The 23673-nt window shown below is 42.2% G+C and overlaps 1 protein-coding gene across 1 annotated transcript; it reads right to left on the reverse strand.

The window, feature by feature from the left end:
• Positions 1-832: 832 nt before the first annotated feature.
• HPRT1 (hypoxanthine phosphoribosyltransferase 1) lies at positions 833-18350 on the reverse strand. The gene is made up of 9 exons (XM_050310507.1): positions 18192-18350; positions 16129-16235; positions 14484-14667; positions 10411-10476; positions 9463-9480; positions 7054-7136; positions 4646-4692; positions 2842-2918; positions 833-2214 (listed from the first exon to the last, which is right to left on the reverse strand). The coding sequence occupies exons 1-9, from the start codon at positions 18216-18218 to the stop codon at positions 2167-2169; spliced, it is 657 nt and encodes a 218-aa protein (XP_050166464.1). The 5' UTR covers positions 18219-18350; the 3' UTR covers positions 833-2166.
• Between the last annotated feature and the right edge of the window lie 5323 nt (positions 18351-23673).

Here is a 23673-nt window from a genome sequence, read left to right on the forward strand (position 1 = left end):
TTCCAAACCTCTTCTGTGACCACACAGTCCATGCAGTTCCATCCCCTATCCCCAACAGACCAGGAATTTCCCCACTCCAGGTATGGTTTGAAAGACAAACCCCTTGTTATGACTAATTCAAACCCTCCTCCCATTCCCAAATGACAGCATGTAAATAACCATCTTAATCATGATTACAGGAGCAACTAATTGAAGAATTAAAAGTCCTTGAACATCATCAATACACTCCTTGTTCAATACTTTTAAGCCACCTAGTATACTCTCTAGATGCCAGGAAGTTACTTTGAAACACACTGTGAAGTAGGAGTTATTAAGAAGGTTGAAGAAAAAATTGTGTTTTTTAAGATTAGACCCTTCAGTTCAACCAGAACTAATGAAAACTTGAGCAGATCCAACAATTTTCAGTGGGTTTATATTTTCTCGTGTTTCTTTTGTGTTTCCTCTTCTTGGAGATGCACTGCACATTTCTGCAACAAGCCACAGGCTCTTGAAAAGGCAGATACACAAATGTTGAGAAATACAATCAGACTTTGTAGTGCATTGAGATAAAAGCTCTTTGGAACATTACCCAGAACACTGCAAAAGTACAGTATACTCATGATCAGTGTTCCAACATTTGTAATGAGAATTCTGATTTACAAATAGATTTCTCATACAATGTGGTCATTTGATGTGGATGACAGCGTGTGAGTTCACAATTTAGGTCTGCTATTAACTACTGCAGCTGTACCTGAGCAGGCCATGGATGGGCAACAGGGTGAAGCACTTGGGAAAGACTCAAACTTCAAAACCACAGAAAAATCTTTCAAAAATGAAAATTTCAAAAACTCCATTGTGTGTAAGCACTGAGCAGCGTTTAATCCGAGGACACGGTGGGAGAATCCACGTGCAGAAGTAGAACCAAAAAGCACAGCACAAATGTGGGTGTGAGCTGGGCTGCCGTGGCCAGAACCGAACTCCACACAAACAGAAATGTTAGTGAAACAAACCAAAATGGTTACTTAAAAAATGGTTGTGGTTTGAGGGTTTTTTTTCCACATGGATATGTTTAATGAACATGGAACCTCCACTCTTCATTTTTGCCAAGACAGGACAGTGCTTAAACCATTTTCTCTGAAATCTAGTTTGGTCAGAAAATATGCAACTGTTTCAGTATCTTCCCTCATCATTTTATCATCTCTCTCATAGACAGGATTATGTTAACCAGAAGCTCTACAAAGGCAACAAATGTAGAGTCTGCCTTCACTGTCACAAACACTTATGGACAATATTACTGAGAAGGAAATTTCAAGAGCATTTTAATATACAGAATGAGTGGGATAGATGTGTGGGGCTTCTTTTAAAGAGACAGCCTTTATTTAAAGTACTTTGCTTTTTAGATCTTGTAAAGTAAACATTACAATACTTTTTTTTTCACAAATATATTAAAATTGTTTAAATTTAAAAGGCAATTCCACAGACTGATGGATATTTTTAAAGAAAAAAAATCTAACAGAAATAGGCAGCTCAACTAAAACTAGATTTTAAACATTCTGTTTTGTCATTCCATCTTAAAAAAAAAAAAAAAGGAAAAAGACATTTTTCCACCCAAACTTCCTTTACAGCAATAAGGCAACTCCTGGAGATTTGAATGAACTCCCTGGAGATTACAGATACTGTAACTGGCTGCTCCTCATGCTTTATAACACCCAAAGGTGCAACTATCCATTAATCACAATCACATCTGTGCAGTAAAATATAAAACTTAAATTACAGATTTTAAAAATATTACTAATAGACTTCCCTATCATAAAATGTTTTACATTTACAGTACTTGAACTATTTCAGTTCTGGGTTGATGAGGTTTAAGCAATTTACCACTGCAAGAGTTAGACTCTGGAGCTCACAAACAGCACAACCCAACCAGGGGCAGCAATAGTCGGTAGAGTCATAGTGCAAATCAAAATAAGGAGTGCAGAATTGCACTAGTTGTTTACATTTCTAAAATATAAATGAACAAGACGAGCTCTTATATTGTACATGCAATAAATTACAGTAAGCATATGGCAATGGGGCTGGGGCATTCTACAAGTGTAGCTGGTGTACCAGAGCTGAAGCCTGTGAAAGATAGGACTCAGTAAACAAAACATTTCAAAGCTCTGTTGTCACAGCACTTGAACTCTGCTTTCATGCTTTGTACTTCTGCTTCCCTGTCTCGCTGATCACACAGATATGCTGGAACAAAACAAAACAAAAAGCTCCTGTTAGAAAAGTAACGTTAAGAGACCAACGTTTGACATCAATAACGAGCTCCCAAAAACAATACAAGTGTGCTGTTCACGTTTGTGTACAAAAGGATTTTGTGATACTGTTTATGCAGAAAAACTTTAGCCCTTTTTTGGTCCAAAAATCTCAACATCGCCTTCTTTCTCCTCCCTCTTATTGTCCCACCCAATGTCTGCTGGGTCTGGTGAGACCCAGATAAAGAATTAAGAACTTAGAACAGAAAGTGAGCCCTTTTTAACTTCTTCACAGGTCTCTCTTCTTTACCTCTTACATAACTAAGGAAATGCACTTATTTGTTGTAGACACTTGGTAAGACAAGAAACTTCACATGAACTTCACGTTATTTCCAAGCTGGCAGAGGTGCAGCCCCCATTGTGCATGCAGCAAAATAAACTGCACTTTCATAAGGGCTCCAAACACTGTCCTGCTGCTGCAGGACTTGCTCCCATCATTGCGTCACCAATGGAACAGACTGGAACATGATTTACAGAGGAGGGAGAGTGATGTGAGGAGATTTCCCTTCCTTCCTCCTCCTTAGTTTTAAATGGACAAAAACATATGGGAAAAATTACTTACGTTCAAATCTCTGAAGTATTCATTGTAATCTAGGGCGTATCCCACAACAAATTTGTCTGGCACTTCAAATCCAACAACTGAAAAAGACCATAAGTCATCAGTGTGTTAGAAAGGAACTTCCTAGAGTTCACTATAGTCTTTTACAGAGGCAGTCTGGAATTTTATAGACATGTCAGCATTGTAACTCATTTTATTTCTTCCATTCAAGTACCCTCAGATTCGTATTCAACCTAATTTAAAATGTTAACTTACTTTGTTGATTTATCAAACTAAAGGAAATTAAATAGCTGTATTTATTGGTTCCCACACAGCTGCGGGCTGCTAGGCTGCAAGAAATGAATGGAAGCTCTTAAATCTATAGACAGAATATTATGAGTATAAAAATTTCCTCTAACTTTGTAAATACACACAAGAAGTGCCGATACTTCCTGGCACTTCCTACACATTTGACATGCCTGTGCAGCAGCAGTGAACTGGTGAGCACAGCACAAGTCCCCCTCACAGCACAATTCAAAAGGTAGCACCTCTGGGAGCTGGACCTGCACCCCAGGCAAGGCTGCAGGAAGGGTCATTTTCAGGTTTCAGAAACGTGGGTTGGTTTGGGGGTTTTTTGTGTTTGGTTGTAATTTTTATCTCCCAGAGAAGCTGCCTAAAAAGAGAACGTCAGCTCTTCCACAGATTGTCTGAACAGCTCTAGCAGGACAGTTCATGGGTGGTCAGGCAGTCTCAGTCCAACCTGCCCACACACACTGTAAAATGACCAAAATTAAATTACATACAATATAAAACTTCCAAATGGCTTTCTCCCCACATGCCAAAATGAAAGACTCCCGAGGCTTTCCTAAATTAAGGTGACATTTAGCATTTACTTGGCCTCACAATACAGGGATAAAACAGAGGCCCAGGCATTGTTGTCTCTTCCCTCAGAGCTCACGTGTCCTGCACTGGACAGGTTGTCTCTGTGGACAGATGGCAAAACAAGTCATCTGCTGCAAGATGCTCCAAAGGCACTGTTAGCCCAGCTAAGCCTATAATGAGATCCCAGGAATGAGGGGTGTCCTTGACTGAGGGGAACATCTCAATGAAGCTTTAAGGTATCCAAACAACTTCAGTTCCACAATAATGTACAGCCTTGGAAAGGAGGAGGAAGAGGATGTGATTCTCCTGCTAAATTCATTCCACTTCCATAGTGAAAGTACATGGTCTAGACTAACAGGAATTTATCCTCTGGAACAGGGTTAAAGCACACAGCCCTTCCCAAGGCAGGAGGAGCTGTCACTCTCTTAGCACTGTCTGCTATGGATACTATTCCTTCCTGAGTGGTCTTGGGACAGACAGGAAAATACAAGAAGGGAGTAATTCAGATGCCCAGACATAACCAGCCTTAACTTTTATCAGACCTGCTACCCTGCATGGTTGTCCTACGTTCCTGGGGACATCCAAACAGCATGAAGTGGCTACGTTTAGGCATCCAAACCACTCCCAAAAGTGTCAAAAGGTGAATCCAGCAGATTCTGCTGACCTAAGCGTTTGACTACACGCAAGCTGGGAGAATTTGCACATGAAAAGTGTGTAACCTAGACCAAAAATATCAAAGTTCGGTTTTCATAGTAAAATGATACATATCCTGATGACCAAATCCTGATGAACTCTGTCAAAATACGTTCCAAATGTTTAAATTCCCTAAATAAAAGCAAAATCTATCAAGAATCATTAGTGAAAACTTATTGGGAACATTCTTGGGCTTTGTCAATACACTGACATACTTATAAAAATGAATAATGGTTGTCAAAAAGTCACTTACAGTCTGGTCGATATCCAACACTTCGAGGAGTTCTTTTTACCAACAAACTGCCAAATAAAACCAATGTAAAACTGAAACATGGAAAAGCACCAGGTACAAACATATTATACTGTTTTGATGACAGACAAGCTGAAGTACATCTAAATGTGCATAACTGACAGGATAACTACACATATTTTAAACTATTATTTTATTTGCAGGCACAGCTGATCATAACGACAAAATCACAACTTCCTAGAACCATGCATGATTTACAGCCTAAAGGATAACTAGCAGGTCTGCAAGGAAAAGGCTTGGAGATACTGATCTGGATGCATTTCCATGGTGAAAGGTGACTTAATGGGGTTTTATGTGCGTTAGGAACTTCAGGTGCCATTTAGCTTACAGGTAAAGAGGCAATTTGGGACGTGGCCAAGCACAGCAAAAGCATTGGTATTATGAAGCAAAAGTTCAGCTGCTTAAATGCACCTCAACTGCACTTGCACAACTTGTCCTGAACTGTTTTTCACTGGAAGCACTAGTTATCCCCATAAAGACAATGTAATTGGTTCTGATGATCATGGGACACAAACCTGCTCCGCTTTTCAGAATTAATAGTCAGAGTTATAAAGAGCAGGAAGATACAGAGCAGGGGGCACTGTAGTAGAGAGAAATGCTCTGCTAGCATAGCTGGATTCTCTCCTTATTCAATGGAGCATTTCTACCTTAGAAGACAATCCCACAGGCCTGACACTTGTCTGTCTGGGATACAGAGACTTTGGGAGCAAAAGAAAAGGTGGTTGATGGCTGAATGTAAATGCAGAGATCAGCATAACTCTGTGCATTGAGCACAGACCTCCTTCCCTCCTGAATCAGCCCTGAAGGTGGTGATTCATTTGCCAGAATCCCAGTTTCTATTTTAGACAGTTGCTGGAACTTCCAATTGATAAACTTAACTTTTGAGAATTCGTGTAGGAATTGATCAGAGAAACCCCAAAATCATATTAGCATTAATTCACATCTCCCTGCTAAAACTGCTTAATTGTCTGAGAGAAAGAAAACAAAAAAACCCCATAAAAACCCCACAACCACCACCAACAAAAAACAAACAAACAAACAAAAACTAACAAGGAAAAGAAAAAGAAATAGAAGAGAGGCAAGTGAAGTAACTAAGAACTAAGACTATCTAGAATGATCATGTTGACCTCCTCAGGTCTTTGGTAGACCCAAATTACTGCAACAGGTTTAAACAACAGGAAACTGGACTTTGCTCATTCGTATTATATTTTGATTTACGCTGTAGTGTTTCGACACTTTTCAGGGACAGATATTTATAATCTGGCCAGGGAGAAATCCTCAACAGCCTCACCTTCAACAGGTCACCCCCAGATTATCAGCAAGAAGAGCTGTTCTCACACATCTAACAACTGCTTTGACATTGTTATGACAACACGAGTGATTAGATATTACACCCAGCCCTGCTTTATCTCTAATCCCCAGCAATCATTACGCTTTTATTGGAAAATACACAACCACAGCACAGCAGCGCAACAGATGCAATTTAAAAAGAAGTGGGAGGAATGTTGATATTGGTTAATAATATAATGTTATCCTCAATATTTCTTGTTGGCTGCAAATTATTTAATTATGAAATGTTTTGAAAACTAATTGATTAAAGGTATAACTAAGTAGAAAAGCCCAGAAGAGCATATGGCTGGTTGACTCTCACAGAATGACCTCCAAAGCTCAGCTGCACTATGCCCTCTACAAAAACATTAACACCAGTGTGCAAACTAATTTAATTCTACAATAAAGAAGGAAAACTAAAAAAAGGCCTTCACTGCACAAATACAGTGAGGTTGCAGATAGTGCCAGCAGAAACAAACATCTTTGGAGAGACGTTACGTAAAGGTAAGTGACAATCACTAATTATTTTTATCCTCCTCTCCAGTAAAAGTCTATATTTATGAACCAAATTTGTGTTGATAACGCCTCTATCAACTTAAGAGAGTATTTCTTTTAAGCCCAAAAGACTGAAATTCTTCTAGCTACTTCTAAACTTGGACTTCAGCGGTAAAACCCCACAAACCTTACCATAATACGATCAGGCAAGAGATGTCCCAGGCATGCACAAGCTATCCCTTTTGAAGCACTCAAATTCTTCCAGCAATAGGACTGAAAAGAACAGTGTTTCCAGCATCCCTAACAAATGCATGTTCACATAACAAGAAAAAGTGGTTTTGAAGTTTAACTTAGTACTAAACTTCAACAGATTGCATCATATATGACCTGTGCAGAAATGTTTCCTCCTGTTTCTCTTCCATGGAAATGCATTCTACAGATGTTTTTGTTTGTTGGTTTGTGTTTTTTTTTACACTGTGCATCCTTCTTAAGGTGAAAACCAGCACAAGTAATCATTAAGAATTTACCTGGCTACTTTCACCATCTTTGGATTGTACTGCTTAAGTAGAGACAGCAACGTTTTCATTGTTTTACCAGTATCAATTATATCCTGAAAAGAAAAAACTCATGTAAGACAGAATATTAAACACAACAGAGTAGCACTTTCAAGTTTCTACCACAGAAATTGCCCGTTCACAGGGACATGAAAATATGGCAAACTACTGCTTGTAAAAATGCCCATAAAAATGCTTGTAGCCAAATATAGGTGACGTTGTAACCCCTGCTGTGCTTACGCAACCACGCCGAGTAACGTGATCACACACAGGAGTTATTAATTAATAACACACAGGAGTTATTAATAACAGGAGTTCTTAATTGTTGTGGATAACTATGGCTTTGAAAGCAGTTGCTGAACCAGCAGTTACTGCAATGACCTTGTCTCCTTCTGGAGATTTTATGGCTTGTGGTCCTTGCAGCCACGAGACAATGCTTAATTTGAGTATGGTAAGAGTAATATTAGTCTTGCTGTTGAGCTCAGTTACAGACAGATGTATTCAACAGAAAGAAAAGTAAGAAGGGAAAACAGGCAGAACAACCCATTATTGAAATGGAAGGAATGTAATGCACATTACAGATTCAAGAAATAGCCAGAAAAATTGCACTGAGAATATCTGGGTGCAGTTCTAAAGTCTAAAACACACTAAAATTTTAATCACACACCATTTTAATCCCATCCACTGCACATATAAGCAGAAAAAAGTAATATATGGCTTATAACTGAGGCATTGGAAATGGATTCCTCATTTGGACTGAAACAGTCACAGGATCTTTTGAGGGACAGTCCTTACCCTGGCCTGAAATAAGTCTATTTGATGTGAAGGAGACAGATAGCACAGAAGCAGCAATATCCTGATTTCAGCTTATTTCCCCATGACTCCCAATTAAAACAAAAATCAAACAACAAACTCAACAGAGTATCCATCAGCAATACCATTAACACTTCATGCTTTTAATCATGGTTGTAAACTCAAGAGAACTTAAAGACATACATGCATCTAGATAAAAATCAAAGCTGGTAAATAAACAGAAGTAGCTACTTCCAAACTCCAAGGGAAAACCAGAACCTATCACTGATTTCGTGGTGTGTGATTAGCTGTTTCTTGGAGGTGAAGCTCTATTTTGTACAGATTTTTTTTGACATTAAAAGGATGCAGTAGAGAAAAGCCTTGTGCTCTGGTGCACAAGACATTATACCCACAATAAATGTGCATTTTTATTGTATGACAGTTAAAGTGGTGATTGATAAAAGGGTTCATATTTGACAGTGTATATGACAAGTCACTGGATAGATGATTCACTGAGCAAATGATAAGATAATCTAATCTGGGGTTTACATTCATCTGAAATGGAGCAGATACATAATTAAACATATCTGGCAATCTGAAGCACAATATACTTCAAAGGACACCACCGGTCACACAATGACTGCTGTATCATACTAGTTTGGTAGGAGTTTTGGAACTGAATATGCTTCCTGTGGAATAATATAACCTTCTCAAATTAGAAAAATAATACATAAAAAAAACATTTGATGAGAAGAAACATCCTTCCCTTTGGCTGCTGAATCAGTTGCCATACCTGTTTCTTTCCTTACAAACATGCCATTTCCATTATTTGGAGACTTAACACACTGTGTGATCGCACATCCACTTTTCCTGTCTAGTCCTGCTGCTTCCCTACCCTGAAATTGTCAACTGTACTCAAGGAAAGTGATATTGGCTGAACATGAGCAATGCTGTTCATCAAGAAAGAGGTATGAAAGCAAGAATTAAACAACAATACCTACTAGGCAATCAAACTGGGCTGTACTGTACCTGGAACCATGACAAGACAGAGGAATGGGAATTTAGCAACTACAAAATGCTCATTAAGAATTAGTGTTCTCAAAGTCATTATTCTCTAAATAAATTACACACAGAAACACTGGGCTTAGATCTGTTTTTCACATATTTTAGGATACTCATACCAGGAACCTCTTTCTACCTCTGCAGTTTAGTTTCATAGCTTGCTATCATAAACATACAATAATACATTTCATATCACTTTGTTCAGGCTACATTTTAAAAGAAAAAAAAAGGGGACCTTTTTTTTAAAAAAAGACCTTTTAGAATTGACTAAATTCCAGAAAACTGAAAGGAAATGCAAACAGCTTTAGATGGTTGTTTTCCTTGTTAAATATAGCAGTTGAATGCAATTTGAGAATTCAAAACACAGCTCAGTTCAAAGTCAGAGACCACTTGCACAATTCAGGCCTGAAATCAGAAGCTGGGAGATTTGAAGCCAGAAACTGTAGGTTTTCTGGCTTAAGAACAACTTCTAATAGAACTTTCTAACCAGTGGCACATTAGAACTGCAAAGTGAAACAGAATACTTACTTCTACGATCAAAACATTCTGGTGGGAAGAAAAAAACAACAAAAAAGGAAAAAACCATTAACATCTAGAGAACATACAATTACTTATTAATCTCTATAACTTACTAATTTTCAGTGCAGTTAAGTATTTGTACCAATGTTTATGTATGTTTACACGTGTAGCAGCATATTCTTTGTAGTTAACATTTGTTATGCCTTAATAACAATTAGCTGAGATTCTCCTCAACAGCTCCTGCTGAGTAAAAAGTGGTCTTTAAATTATTCAGAGTTGGAAAATTCCAGATATATGCAAAAGAGATCAAAACAGAGTCTACACAATTCGTATTCTTCTAAAGCAAAGGGTGTCCTACTACACACAGGTACAGTTCTGTCCTACTTACATCCTTTGCATGGAACTGAGACATACATGCCTTAAAGATCACGTGTGTAAAGAGAAGGGGAAAGTGCTGAGTTCTGACAGAGCAGGAGGCAGTGATGCTTTCACCCCTGACATCTGGCTCAATGATCTCCACTGAATCACTGGAGAAAAACAGATTCCCAGTTTACATTCTCCCATTTCCTTCCCTTGTCACTGCCTGTCACAGGAACCACCAACACTTCACTGGAACACCAGTATGGCAAATAAATAACACCACTCTCTTTCAAAGGCAGTTTGTAGACAACAGCCCACACAAGATTCTTCTCAGGCACTGCAGAAAAACAAATCTAAGACTTTGCTGATACCAAAGATAGTGAATAGAGGATTTTTTTAAGTTCAGACTAAACTGATGGCTTTGATGGGGCTTATCCACTCTGGCTACAGAGTGGTGAATATTTAAAGGAAACATTTCCATTTTTTAAACTCCATAATCTTCACACACCAAAAGAGTAGCCCTAAAATCATGCAGGTATGGGGGTTCTTTAGTGGGTTTGTTTGTTTGCTTACTTTTAAACATACAAAGAGTCATACCTTTCCAGTCAAGGTTGAGAGGTCATCTCCCCCAATGACTTTGATATCTCCAGTTGACTGATCATTCTAAGAAAGAGGAGGGTGAGCATTACCATTACCAGAATAAAACTAATTATTTCCTTGCAGTAAATGTCAAACTAATTTTTTTCCTGCAGCAAATGTCAAAATTGCAAAGCACATAACCAGTGAATGTTAATGCTTTCAGAAACAGCATCTCTCTATTAACTAAGAAATTACAAGTGATCAACTTCAAAGATGGTATTTCAGATTAAAGACTGTTTGACAAGAGATTTGCATCAATGCAAATTGATGGCACCATCTCTCATCTGTGACCATTATATATACATATGTATCTAAAAAGCTAGGATTTGCTATGCAGTCCCTACAGATATGGAAACAGGACAAAAAGCAGTTTGTTTTCCAAGATGCATGCTGCCATATAGCTGCTAATTTACATTTTAAACTTTTAATGCCTTAGAAAGCCTTACTCTGAGTAAGAATAAGCAATCATAAGAAGAATAGCCAGCAAACAAGGCATAGATTACTATTGAGAACTATAAGCTACAAAAATAGCCAGAAAAGCTTATGCTTGCCTAGTTTACAACAAATATTGGTAACAGATCAAATTACTTCTTATAGCAATGGAACAGCAACACAGGTACACCATCAATACAACACAGCATTTTGCTTCAGCAAAACTAAACTGTGATAAAAACGTAAATGAACTGTTACACAGGAAAGATAAAAACAGCTGCTAGAAGTGCTTCAAAAATCTTTGCAGTTTATTAAAGTCACTCAACTGACTTTAAACCTTGACAGTGTCTCATGGGTCATATTAGATGCCTATGCAGGTGCTGAGTTCCTGAGCAGTAAAAGGGTGAAAAAACAGTTAAAGATTTCTGACATTGGTTGTAACCAGATTTCCACTGGCAAGAACTTTGTTTAATAATTAAGCAATGTTTTGATTATCTTCAGGAGCCTTATTTCCCAGTTCAGTACTGGTAAGACTTTAATGCTTTGTGGTTTAACACATAAGAGTTTGACTGTTGTACAGATCTAAAACTCACTGCCTCCCTGTTGTCACTGCCAGATAACAACAATGCTTTACAAGATCGTAACTCCTGACTCAAGTGACTCCAAGATAACCTTTTAAAAAGGCATTTTAAGTTCCAGCATCTGCTATAAGGCTTGGCTGGCAGAGACCTTTCAGAATATTGCTGTGACCAGCCTAACCAGAGTTTACCACATACTCCTCTGAAAATGCCTATTTTTCCAAGTGACAGCACAACACATCCACTGTCTTTTGGCTGCCCTTCATGACTATATAAGCAACATTTGCTCATTTCCATGTTTAAATGCAGTAGACTGGTGAAAAGCCATTCTTCCTGTAACACAAACAGAATGAACTGTTTGTCAAGAATACTGAGAGCTGGATCTGTTCACAAACACTATCTTTCCACTTCTTAACAGCTTGCCAGATCATTAAAATTCATCTGTAAGGACTCAGAAAACTGGAGTTACGAGCAAAGTTTAATCACAGCTTGATCGTGTCAGTATTCTTAGAGAATTATTTTTGGGTGCAGAACAGTATGAACTTTGCATTGCAACACAAAGAAAACCCCATATGCTTGTAAATATTAAATGATCGGTTTGAAACAAGAATAGAACCTCAATTACATCAATTACAGAACCATTACAAAAGTTCAGCTGCTTCATTTATATGACCAGGGTATTTTTAACATCTTTTATCCAGTCTGTAGAGGCAGGCAGGATGATCTAGTAATCATATCCAGAGACGGTGACAAGAGAGTTGAAAGCTCCACTTTCAACTGTCCATTACAGCTTGTGATGGCTTTCACATCACTAAACACAAATCCATCCACCTAGTAAAGCAGAGGTCAAAACGACAGAGCAGATTTAGCATTACAACACTATTTCTGATGGAAGACCCAGTCAAGCTGTTACATACATGTCCATGTTAGGACATTCTTATCCAGTCTAAAGGACCTAAGTTTGGATATTAATAACCACCTAAGAGAGTCTACAGAAACGAAATGCTCATAAATACTGTAGTGGAGGAATCAGGTAGCAGGAGCTCTTCACGCATCTAGAAGAAGAAAACATTCTTTTATAGAATTAGCTGACAAAACAAAAAACCCTGAAGCCAACACCTCAAGGAAAGCATTCTGCTTAGACAACTTTCTGTATGGCTTTCTCTGCTTCTCTCTTTATCTACATGTTTTTACTATAAAAAGAGGCTTTTAATTTCCATAAAACAAACTTAGTTGCTCACTCCCCTATTAATAACAAGGCACTGTAGTTCTGGGGGGGTAATAAACAAAAGCAGCTGTAGTAAAGAAATGACTGAAACATGCCTGAAACACCAGTAAAAAGGCAGCCTTGCTTTTTAACAGAGGCTTTTTCAGGTGTTTCAAACCATTTCTCCAATATATTTTTCCAAGTTAGAAAGTAGAGTGTGACAGGGTGTAGTCTTTACATTGGTGTTTTAAACAAGCTAATTAAGCTATTGGAAGTGTTCCTTGGAGAAAGCAGAAGATACATACAACTGCCTGCCCCAGGGTTACAAAAAAAAAAAAAAGGTGGGAACCATCATTTCCTATTCTTTAACCTATTATCCTGTAATAGAGTTTTCTGTGTTTTTTACAGGCAGAATATATGGGCATGTGGGGGCTTCACAGTTAAGCAGACTGGTGGCAGAAGCCTCCTCTTTTGGGAGGAATTGAAGGAACAAGGCTCAGATCGCTCTCTGTCACTGATTTTAATACAGTGCCCAAGCACAAACTGCCTTGTGAGATACAACCAAAGGCTGGCACAAACCCTTCTGTCCAGCCTTGCCTTCTCATTAAAGAACATAACTAAATTACTGCCTCACGTTCTGCAAACGTGACTGTGGTCTCCAGGTAAGCCCTGGACAGGCAGTGGTGTGTGTGCCTCGGGCAGCTGAGGCGTCTGGTCTGCAGACTGGGCCAACCCACACAGTTCTGGGCTTTGCTGTGACACATTAATAGATCACAATAATTCCATCTCTGGGTTACACAGTTTAATGAAACAAAGGATGAGGAGGAGTTTCCAAGTCAGTTATCTCCGTTTTCTAATGCTTTCTGCACTCCTCTACAACTGCAACAAGTAACCCACAGCGCTGACTTCAATGCCAAGTTGCTAATACAGAACCAACAGCATAACCCTGTGAAACAATGTATTAAGACACCCTAAACTAAAAGCAAAAATGTCATTGATTCCATGATACAGGTGGTCTTAGGGAACAAATCATAAATTTCTGTAGTCTCAAAAACATGAGACTTGGCTGTCAGAAAGTCAGGAATCATACAGTGCTGCCATACACCTGCTTCTTCGTCTGACCCGCACAACATAACCTCGTGCTTCCTTCTATAAAACTTACACTTTACCTCATGTTACAGAGTGTTCACTTTCCCTGTAAAATTCCCTGTGTTCAGAAGTAAAACTCTCCCCAAAAATGTAAACCCAAGGCAACCCAAGATGCCTAGTCTTGAAAAGGTGGTACAGTATTCAGGGGCCACTAATCATAATTCTAAGTTTATGTCTCTAGTATTTCTTCAAGGCCAAATACAACTAATTCGACTCATCGTTTGATTGAGCCAAACAAAAGATGAGATAGAGAACTTGGGTGTAACGGTATTTGCAGCTTTCAAATCATCCTGTTCAAACAATGAGGTCTGGTCCACATAATTAGTAGAACTAAATTTTTGTAATCATAGTTGCAGGAAAATCCTCTATATTAGTCTTGAGCCTCAGCTTTAGAGATGGAGTAGAGGGTAGAGAGGAAATTGTAAAGGGAAACACATAAAGGGACTCTCTACTCCGCATAAGGATTTTACTGGGCTGAGGAGATACCAAGGTCTAAAAGAAAACATTATATAATAAGGTAGAGAAAGAGTAAATTAGCTTGTGACTCTTAGTTCGCTTGATTATTTGTTTACTATTAGCACATTCTGGAAGTAACAATATTAAACCACCTTTGTAAATTTCTAGTCAAACAAATAAAAATTGCACAGCACTGCACAGATACTTACACAGTAACTCTTCAACCTAATGAAGTCGACAGTCATGGGGATTGATTTGTCACTGTTTCTGTTCAGGGCTTTGATGTAGTCTAATAAATCAGCAAAAAATTTATAGCCACCCTTCAGTACACAGAGAGCCACAATGTGGTGTCCTCCCATGCCCTTCATAATTTCTCGTGCCAGTCTTTCTGTCCTAAACAAAACCAAGCAAGAGTGAGCTGTCAAAACATTTCATCTGTTTACCATAGCAGCAGCGTTTTGTACTGTGAACAGCAGCAAACACGTGCACCAAACTTGGAACAATGTTTGCTCAGAAATATTTGTCTACCACTTCAGTCACTTTTACACGTTACTGGTCAACTAAGTTTTGCTGCTCAAGGTTAATCCAACAACAGTGCTGCCAAATGACCTTGTTTTCATACGTCACGCTCAGCCAAAGCAAATTTTAACACCCTGAAACTGTTTGGCTGTCAGATATGAGACACAAAGGTGTGTTTCTCCTTCCAAAGACAGGTTCAGTTTCTATGCAAAGAGTAACGTAACACAACACAAAAGGCAGCACCCCTTGCTAACTGAGGAGCAAGAAAAGTTTCAAACTGTAAACTAAAGAGATTATTTGCCAAGTCAGAATGCCAGAAACTTGTCCTGAATGCAGAATACAATACCAACAATGCAGAGCAAGAGAACGCTGCACCGTTTTTCTGCAATCATTGTTTCTAAATTTATCTTGCAATTTATTTTAGAAAGCATGGTCTGCATTTATTGTGTGCCAGCTGACAGCAGGTTTCTCAGAGAAAGCCAACCATTATAAACTTTACGTCAATTCCTTAATGGCAAGTACTTTGTCCCATTTTTTGCTCTGTGTGGACTTCCAGTACAAAGTTTTTACAATATATAAAAATAAACTTTTTAAAAGGGATGTTCATTGTATCTACTCAAACAGGACCATGCAAAATCTAGATGCATTCCTAGTCACAAGATCTCCTAGAAGATCCACCCAGCACCACTCATAAATGGCTTAAATTCACCAAATTTGTTGTTCGTTCTCTTAAAGGGAATTAGCAACTGTCAAACATAAAATAAAACAAAAATGCCATGTAGGCTTATGCACTAATTCCTGATCACACAAGCTAAAACTTCCAAAGCATGTCACAGATTTCAGCAACCACAGAAGCGACAGATCTATATCTGTGGAGAATAATGTCTTCCCCAGAAGGCAGAAGACAGTTGGATGTTATTTACCTACCACATGAACATGAGAAAGTTTAAGACAGTGAGATTAATAATTTACTTTTATTAATATCTTATGGAAATTCAAGAGACTATAACTGTTTTCAGACTCAACTGGTACAACGAAATGTCTTCTAATTACTTTTTAAGATGGTAAAACATCAAAGGAACACTGGAAAGAAAGTCATAGGTTGCTACCTACCACAACATTTTGCTTGAGAACTACGACCAATTTTCAAACAATAGCATGACTGCAAATGTACAAACTCTTAGAAGCCAAAAAAAGAGAGTTAATTAGCACTTACACATTCTATCTCTAATTAAACGTAATCTATTTAGACAGTCACCAGGCAGCAAAATTATCATTGGAAGATTGTTTGCTCCTGCGTCATGGAATCAGTGTACTGTCTGAGGTCAAACAAACCTGTCCATGATGAGCCCGTGAGGAATATAGACTTTTTCCAAATCATCTGCATAATGTTTAGGTATGCAGAACAAGTCCAGGTCGTAGCCTTGTTCATCATCGCCAATCTGAAAAGAAAATAAGATGAGATTTCTAAAGAGCCTTATATAAGGTCCGTGGTGAGACTTTGTGTTATTCAGTAAAAACTATCAAACCCACAATGCTCATCAGAACCACCTTACTTTGCCTCTCTGAAAACATCAGTCACACTGGACACACACACAGTCTAATCTAACAGTTCTCAAGGGTTATTTGAAATACCATGAGTTGTTAAGCAATGCCCAAGTCCTACAACATCCTCCTCCACCGGAGAGCAGGAAAGTGAAGGTACTTCACCTGAATGAAGTTCTATATTCCATTAAAAAAATGAACAAGGAGCTTTATAACCTCTTTGATTTTCCTAATGTAATGCAAACCCTGCATTTGCAATTAAGCAAGCAGAGGTTCTGACATGGACACCTTCCAAATCTCCACAACACCCGATCACAACAAAACACACGAGCCAGTGTTTGGGACAAGACAAGACAGCTACGTGAGTGCAGCAAGTTATGCTCTTGGGAAGCAAGTCTCTCTGACCACCATCTCAAAAACGGGGAGGTTCAAGATCTTTCAGAATCTGAAATTAAAGCCTTCAGCAACCTGTTTGTTCCACATGGACAAACTCCCTGTATGAAACAGCCTGCAATATTGGCAAGTGCCACATTAATTAGGACAAGGGATCAGCAAATGATAATAATGATATCAAACACTGCTGAGGTTCAGGACACATTTGTTGCATCAAGCAGAGCCTTCCCTGAACCTTAACCCTGCTGCAGCTTCAAAATGACAATGTGTTTTTTTAATTACTTCACTCTCTGGTTATGCAGCTGAACGCTACTATGTGAAAAAGAATTTCAGAGGGAAAAGAGAAGCTTGTCACTGACAGTTCACTAGGGTGGGCATTTTAAGTATCCATTTTGGTACCGCTGCTCTTGCAGGACTCAATCTTATTTCAGTGCCCGTGCAAGCACTTAACCTGGCCAGGGATCAGCCAACTGTTTACAGGGGGTTTTGTTGTATAACCCCTAATGAGTATTTCACCTGGGGACCCATCCGAAACTGACCCTGTGTGAGCTGCACACACACACACATGGCTCGGGCATGGAGTCCCAGCTCTGTGTCCCTGCAGACCACAGCAGGCTTTTTATTTAAGAAATAAAGCAGGTCCCTCCCAAAACTCACAGTATTTTCCTGTGGTTCAGAACCAACGTTATATCGAGCGTGTCTACTAAACCTTTCTTTCTGCATCTGACAGGGAATGGGCCCTTCCTACAGGTTTTATCAGGTTGGTTTTTTGGGTTTTTTTTTATGGACTGTAGGGATTTACAGTCGCAACCTCGCGGCCGGCACAGCTCCCGGCCATCAGACACCGCACGCACTTCATCAGCACCGGCACCGGCTTTAAAAAGATTAATAAAAATGAGCACGTAAGCGCCTTAGCAGATGCGGCGATAACGCAGAAATATAAAGAACATCCCCCGGATGCTGCTCCTCCGGCAGCAGCCCCGGCTCACACACACACGTGGGGTTCTCCCGCACGCCGCGAACAGCAACAGGAATAGGAAGTTGTGCTGCGCTGGGGGAAGTTCATCCACCTTCGCTACGGAGGCGCCAGCGCCGGCTGTGCCCGCCGCCCCCGGGCTCCGGGTCCCCGGGATGCCACCCCGAGGGACCCGCGGCCCCCGCCGGGAAGGGACGCGCCCGGCCCGGGGCAGCGAGGGCAGGGACGGGCAGCCCCGGGCCCGGCGCAGGGAGGGAGGCCGGGGCTGCCCTCAAGGTGACTCCGCGGGGCGGCGGCGCTGAGGGACGCGACCCACGACACCCGACACGACAGCACGAGACACGACACACCCCACGACGCGGCACCCCCCGCGCTCCCTCACAGATCTCCGCGTTTCGGGCGGCTCGCGGGACCCCCCATCGTCGGCCGGCGGGGCACAGCGGCCCCCGGCACCGCCCGGCATCGCCCGTCCCGCCGCACTCACCACGATGCAGGGGCTGGGGTTCGCCATGGAGCGCGGCCCCGCCGGCGGCGGCTGCGGGCGGCTCGGAGCGGCGGCGACAGCGGCGGCTCGGAGCGCTGGCGGCGGGCAGGGGAGCGGGAGGCACCGCGCCCGCAGCGGCCCCGGCGCCGCCTCCGCGCCCTCCGCGCTCCCCGCCCTCAACATGGCCGCGGTGCCGCCGCCGCCCTCAGCATGGCCGTGTGCCGGCCGGGACAGCGGGAGAGGGGGGGATCCCTCCCCGGAGCGGGGCCCTCGGCGGGGCTGTGCCCATCCCAGCCGGGTGCGGGTGTCCCCCGCGCTGTCCCACATCCCCTCTCCAGGGTCTTCAGAGTCGGCCCTCCCCTCCACACACCGCGGTGTCGGGGTGTCGTTCCCCGTCCCCACGGAACACTATGGGAGGGTGGCAGTGTCCAGCTCTAGGCCCTTCAATTCGGGAAGGACATTGAGGTGCTGGAGCGGGTCCAGAGAAGGGCAGCGGAGCTGGTGAAGGGGCTGGAGCACAAGTGTGATGAGGAGCAGCCGAAGGAGCTGGGGGTGTTTAGCCTGGAGACAAGGAGGCTCAAGGGTACCCTACAACTCCCTGACAGGAGGGTGCAGCCAGGTGGGGGTCAGGCTCTTCTCCCAGGCAACCAGCGATAGGACAGAGGGACATAGTCTTAACCTGTGCCAGGGGTGCTTTTGGTTGGACATCAGGAAGAATTTCTTCACAGAAAGGGTGATTAGACATTGGAATGGGCTGCCCAGGGAGGTGGAGGAGTCACTGTCCCTGAAGGTGTTTAGGAAAAGACCACTTGGAGCCCTGGTCTAGTTGGCACTGTGGGGTTTGGTCATAGGTTGGACTTGATCATCTCAGAGGTCTTTTCCAACCTAACTGCTTCTGTGATTCTGTGACTCCCATGCTAATGGAACAGGGCGGGGAACTGCTGTCATTCCAGAACCAAGGACAGGGATGTGCATCTCTCAGGTGTTCACATCTATGGAGGGGCTCCACAGATAGACCCCCCATGCCCAGCAGGAACACTCCTCTCTTGCCAAGTGCTGCCCAGGCTCCTCTCCATCACCACGGAAGGCCTATCCTTCACTGCAGCTTTATGAACCTTCAAGGAGGAAATCAATGTGAATGTTTGCATTCCTCCATGTCTTCCTGTGAATCACAGGATTTGGTAGGGTCACATTCTCCCCGAGCAGAAGAAATCCAGCCCCCCAGCACAGGCAGCTGAGGGCATGAAGAAAGTACCTCTAAACACCCAACAGACCATGGCACTGGTGGGCTCTGGGGTGTTGGGGCAGTGCCAGCTCTCAGGGCCCCAGGCAGGGCAGGGCACTCAAATAAGCTGGCAGTGTTGTGTCAGGACAGTTGTGATAACCAAATCTCATGCTCCAGGCCTCCAGCAGCTGATCATTTGCCAGGGTCAAATATACAGAACTAATATATTGTGGGATTTTTCTCCTCTGCTTCCCTTTGCAGGGTTAGCGTGCTCGCAGCACGTGGCTCTGACACAGCGCAGGGAACACTTTGCAGAGGCCACTCCACATCTGACAGAGCAGGGAACTGACTTAAAAGTGAGCCTCAGTTGGTGATAGCTGTGCCTTTTGACCAGGCAAAGACAATGACAGGTGCCACTTTCCCACACACAATGGGACCTCCCTGCGTGGGGTGGATAGAAGATGCATTTTCCATTTGCTGTAAGACAAGGCTGAACTGTGCCTGTAGATGCTGTCCACATCTGTAAATGTCTGAATGAAAAATCTGATCCTTAGGTAAAATAACAGAAAAGCATGGAAAGGCCTGGATAATTCCAGTGGTCTCAAATGGCAGGGAAAAAAACAAAAACGTGTCTGAAGTAAGGACAATGCAACGGTGCAAATGGAAATTCGTGGTTTCTTATATATGTATCAGCTGAAGACCTTCCCCTTCTTTTTCTAAGGGATGGAAACCAAGTTCTTTTTTATGCCGCATAAAATCTTGGTGTCAAGAAAAGGCTAGCGATTCTTAAAAATAACTTTATTTATAGAGAGCTGTAGCAATCACTCCGATACATACCAAGCATTATTGCTGTCGGTTCAGAAAACACAATGCAATCAATTTAATTGGTCCTTTGTATGAAACAATTTAAGCAAATTTCAACTAAGCAAATGGGCATGATCCCTACTGAATGCTGCACTGTTGCAGCAAGGTCTTCAGCTACAGTCTGGGAGGGTTAATTCTGGAGTGGGAGGATGAAGACTTTATCAAATTGCCTGGAGCAGCAGAATGAAGCACACCCTGCAGCTCAGGGATATCAGGAACGTGTCATAGCTGGATTACTTCCAGAAGGCCAGGAAGAACAGCAGCTGCCCTGTCAAGTCCAGGGAGAGCCTGACATTAGTGGGCAGTGGGCAGTATCCATCGAGAGACTCTGCAACCACAGAAGTGTTTCAGGATCCAATTTTATTTTAGTTACTAAAGACATTTCTCATTAATGACCAATATCAATTTCTGCTATTAAAAGTAGCATCCAACAGCACCTTTCTGATGGCATGGATGAGTTGCTGGCTTGACTTTTGTGCAGCTTCTCCCCAGCAGACAAAACCATTAGTCCTGTTTTGCCCTTCTGAGTGAGCGATTTTTTTGTTCCTCCTGCCAAACAGCACATTCCTGGATCCAAAGCATTCCTGGTCCTCCTGGCACCCCGTTATGGAGGGAAAAACAGATTTACAAAAGCAGAAATATTTGCTGATATTACAGGAAGTTGGTTAGCTGAGATCAGCACCAGATTTAGTAGATGACCAGTTTTGCTTTTGCTGGTACAGGGCCACTGAGGTTTGCAGCGCAGGGTGAGGGGGCTCAGAGGCATCTGAGAGCTGCACATTTTCTGGCTAGATGACACACAAGGTGGGAAAGCCAGTGTTTTGATTTCTCTGGTATGCACAGCTTCTTGCAAGGCAAAATAATTTAATAAATGTGTTTTGTGTCTGAGTAGATTCTTGATTTCATAATTATTTTGTCCTCTGTTGCCAGCCAGGCATATCTCAGTGCTCAGGCCCAGTGAACCATGGCCTGTGTGAGCACCAGTTGTAAATAACTTTGTTAACAGACTTTTAAAAACCTTTCTTGGTAACCACATCCCCCCCCCACAGTGGTGGGGTACCTGAAGGTAATAACTGAGCAGTCATTCTTTGGAAGCACCTGAAATAGTGTTCTCTGGGTCAGCTCTTCAGGTCAGTGCCCATTCACCAATCCCCCTCTTCCCCCCATTTTTCCCTCCCAGCTTTGCCATTGTTGCTGGGTGACTCACAGGGAATTAGCGGAATGTATCTGCTGGTTTTGTTTCACAAAACAAGTCTTCTAAAAAAGCAAAGAGCGCAAAAAATTTTCAGCAGATTAACTACTGAGACCAGCATAACTCCCTTGTGACCAGAAATTTGTCTGTGCAGACAGAACAGGGAAAAATGGAGAATTCAAGGCAGATTAACCCAGTCCTGAGATGAGCACCACCATTTTTAGTCAAGAGGAAAACCAAGAAGGAGTATCTCATTAGATTATATACAGAGCATTCTCCAAAATGTGAATTTAACACACAAGCATTGCATCTACTTCATGACTACAGAGAAATCTCTCCACTCTGACTAGTAATTATAATAGCCTATAATTATTTTTCTAGCCAAATGTTTCAAACGGGAGAGGAAGCCAGATGTACAAAAACATCATTTAAAAAGAGACACACCCTTCCTAAGAAATAGGGAATAGATGTTGTTTGTTGCAAAACACCTATTAGAATAATGTTATTCCTGTTCTCCGTCTTATTGACCCTTGTAGAAATTTGTCATCCAAATGATTCTCAGTGCTGACAGTCTCCACGGATTTTGGAAAGTGGTGCCTATCTACGTATTTGTTTCAAAGACTGGGATTTCCTGGATGATGAGAGTTTACCAAGATTTCTCTCCCTGCTCAGCTAATAAATGACAATTTACTTACCAAAAGTAAAATAAGCCAAACCTCTGAACCAATGTACTTCTCTGTAGCTGTAGATAACTTCCTTTTTCACTAGAAAGGTTTTCATACTCCAGGACAGGGGTTGGGGAAATACAGATGTTCTGCTCTTTATTCAGTAGTGCAAGGAACGGTCAGTGACACAAGAATTACACAGTTAATACAAAACACTGCACGGTTGCTTATCACGAAATCTCAAGCATCCTGAGAACCGACAGCCTGGATTGCTGCACTTTGGGGCTGGTATTTATGGCATTTATCAGCTTTGGTTCACAAACATCCGTTCAGAGTTATCCCAGCAGTCCCGGCTCAGAAGGACCAGACACGCGACAGTGTCTGTCACAACAGCGCGGCGAGGCCGGCGCTTGGCCCTCCACCCCACAGACACACCGGGGTCCTGCCCGGCGGGATTCACCCAGTGCCAGCCTGCTCCTAAGGGCCAGCTTGCCCAAGGGCCTGCAGGAATTTAAACAAGGATTATCTTAGAATGGCAGAAAACAAGCAAAGGCAGATCCCATCACTGAGGCAGAGCACGGCATGGGCTCAGTGCTGCCAACCCTGAAGCACAATCCTGTGCCCAGGGAGGCACCCAAGATTCTGAGTAGCCCAAGCCTCATGGCTGTGACTGAGCATGTGGGGTGCCCCCCCAACAGCTCTGAGGTCTGCACTTGCTCCTCTTCCTGCTCAGCAGGGACCTTGTTCCCTGGGCACAGGCGAGCTGTGGGAAATGGTTTGGATGGAGAGGAAGGCACACCTGAAATCCAGAGACCTGCCCAAAGGACGCTGTGTTTGTTTGAACCTATCCTGACACAAAAGTTAAAGCCTGAGCAACATAACTACCAGGAAGGTATTAAGGTGTTTTTTGTTGTGTTTTTTTTTTTTTTTTTAAATGGCTGGTTTTTGAGCTCCACTTGACTCACTGAACAATGGGGCCTGATGGAGTTGCTGACTGAGTTGGTAAGAAAAGACAGTTCTTTTAACAAGACCACAGTTCATTTCCTGCTGCAGAGCTGCCTCCAGAGCCGCTGCAGCAACCCTCTGCTGTGTGTGCACCATCCCTGCTGCCACACGAGGGGAACAGCAGTGTTATCAGACGCTGTCACATGGCCCTGCAAACCCTGCGTGAGGACACGGCAAAGCCCAGCCTGACCTCCTTTCACCCCTCCCACACCTCCATTGACTGCACACATGGCCCTTCTCACCCCCAAGGAGTCACCTGAGGTCCTCAGCAATCCCTTGAAATAGCAAAGCAGAACAAAGAGCAGGGCCAAGGCAGTTACAAGAGATTCCTCCATTCCCTGTGCAACAAGGAGTAGTGAGAAGTATATTTTCTCCATGCCAGTAATGAGGAAACCTCTTCTGCTCCCCTCATTCAGCAGCACTGGCATCAACGAGATGCCTGGGTGACCCAAAAGCTTCTATGTGACACATTTCATTGCAAACACCACCAAAATGAATGTGACTGATGGCAGCCACCCTGTTGGCTTACTC

Source organism: Myiozetetes cayanensis, unplaced genomic scaffold (genome assembly GCF_022539395.1).
Source record: "Myiozetetes cayanensis isolate MyiCay16 unplaced genomic scaffold, myiCay2020 scf15, whole genome shotgun sequence".
Lineage (NCBI taxonomy): Eukaryota > Metazoa > Chordata > Aves > Passeriformes > Tyrannidae > Myiozetetes > Myiozetetes cayanensis.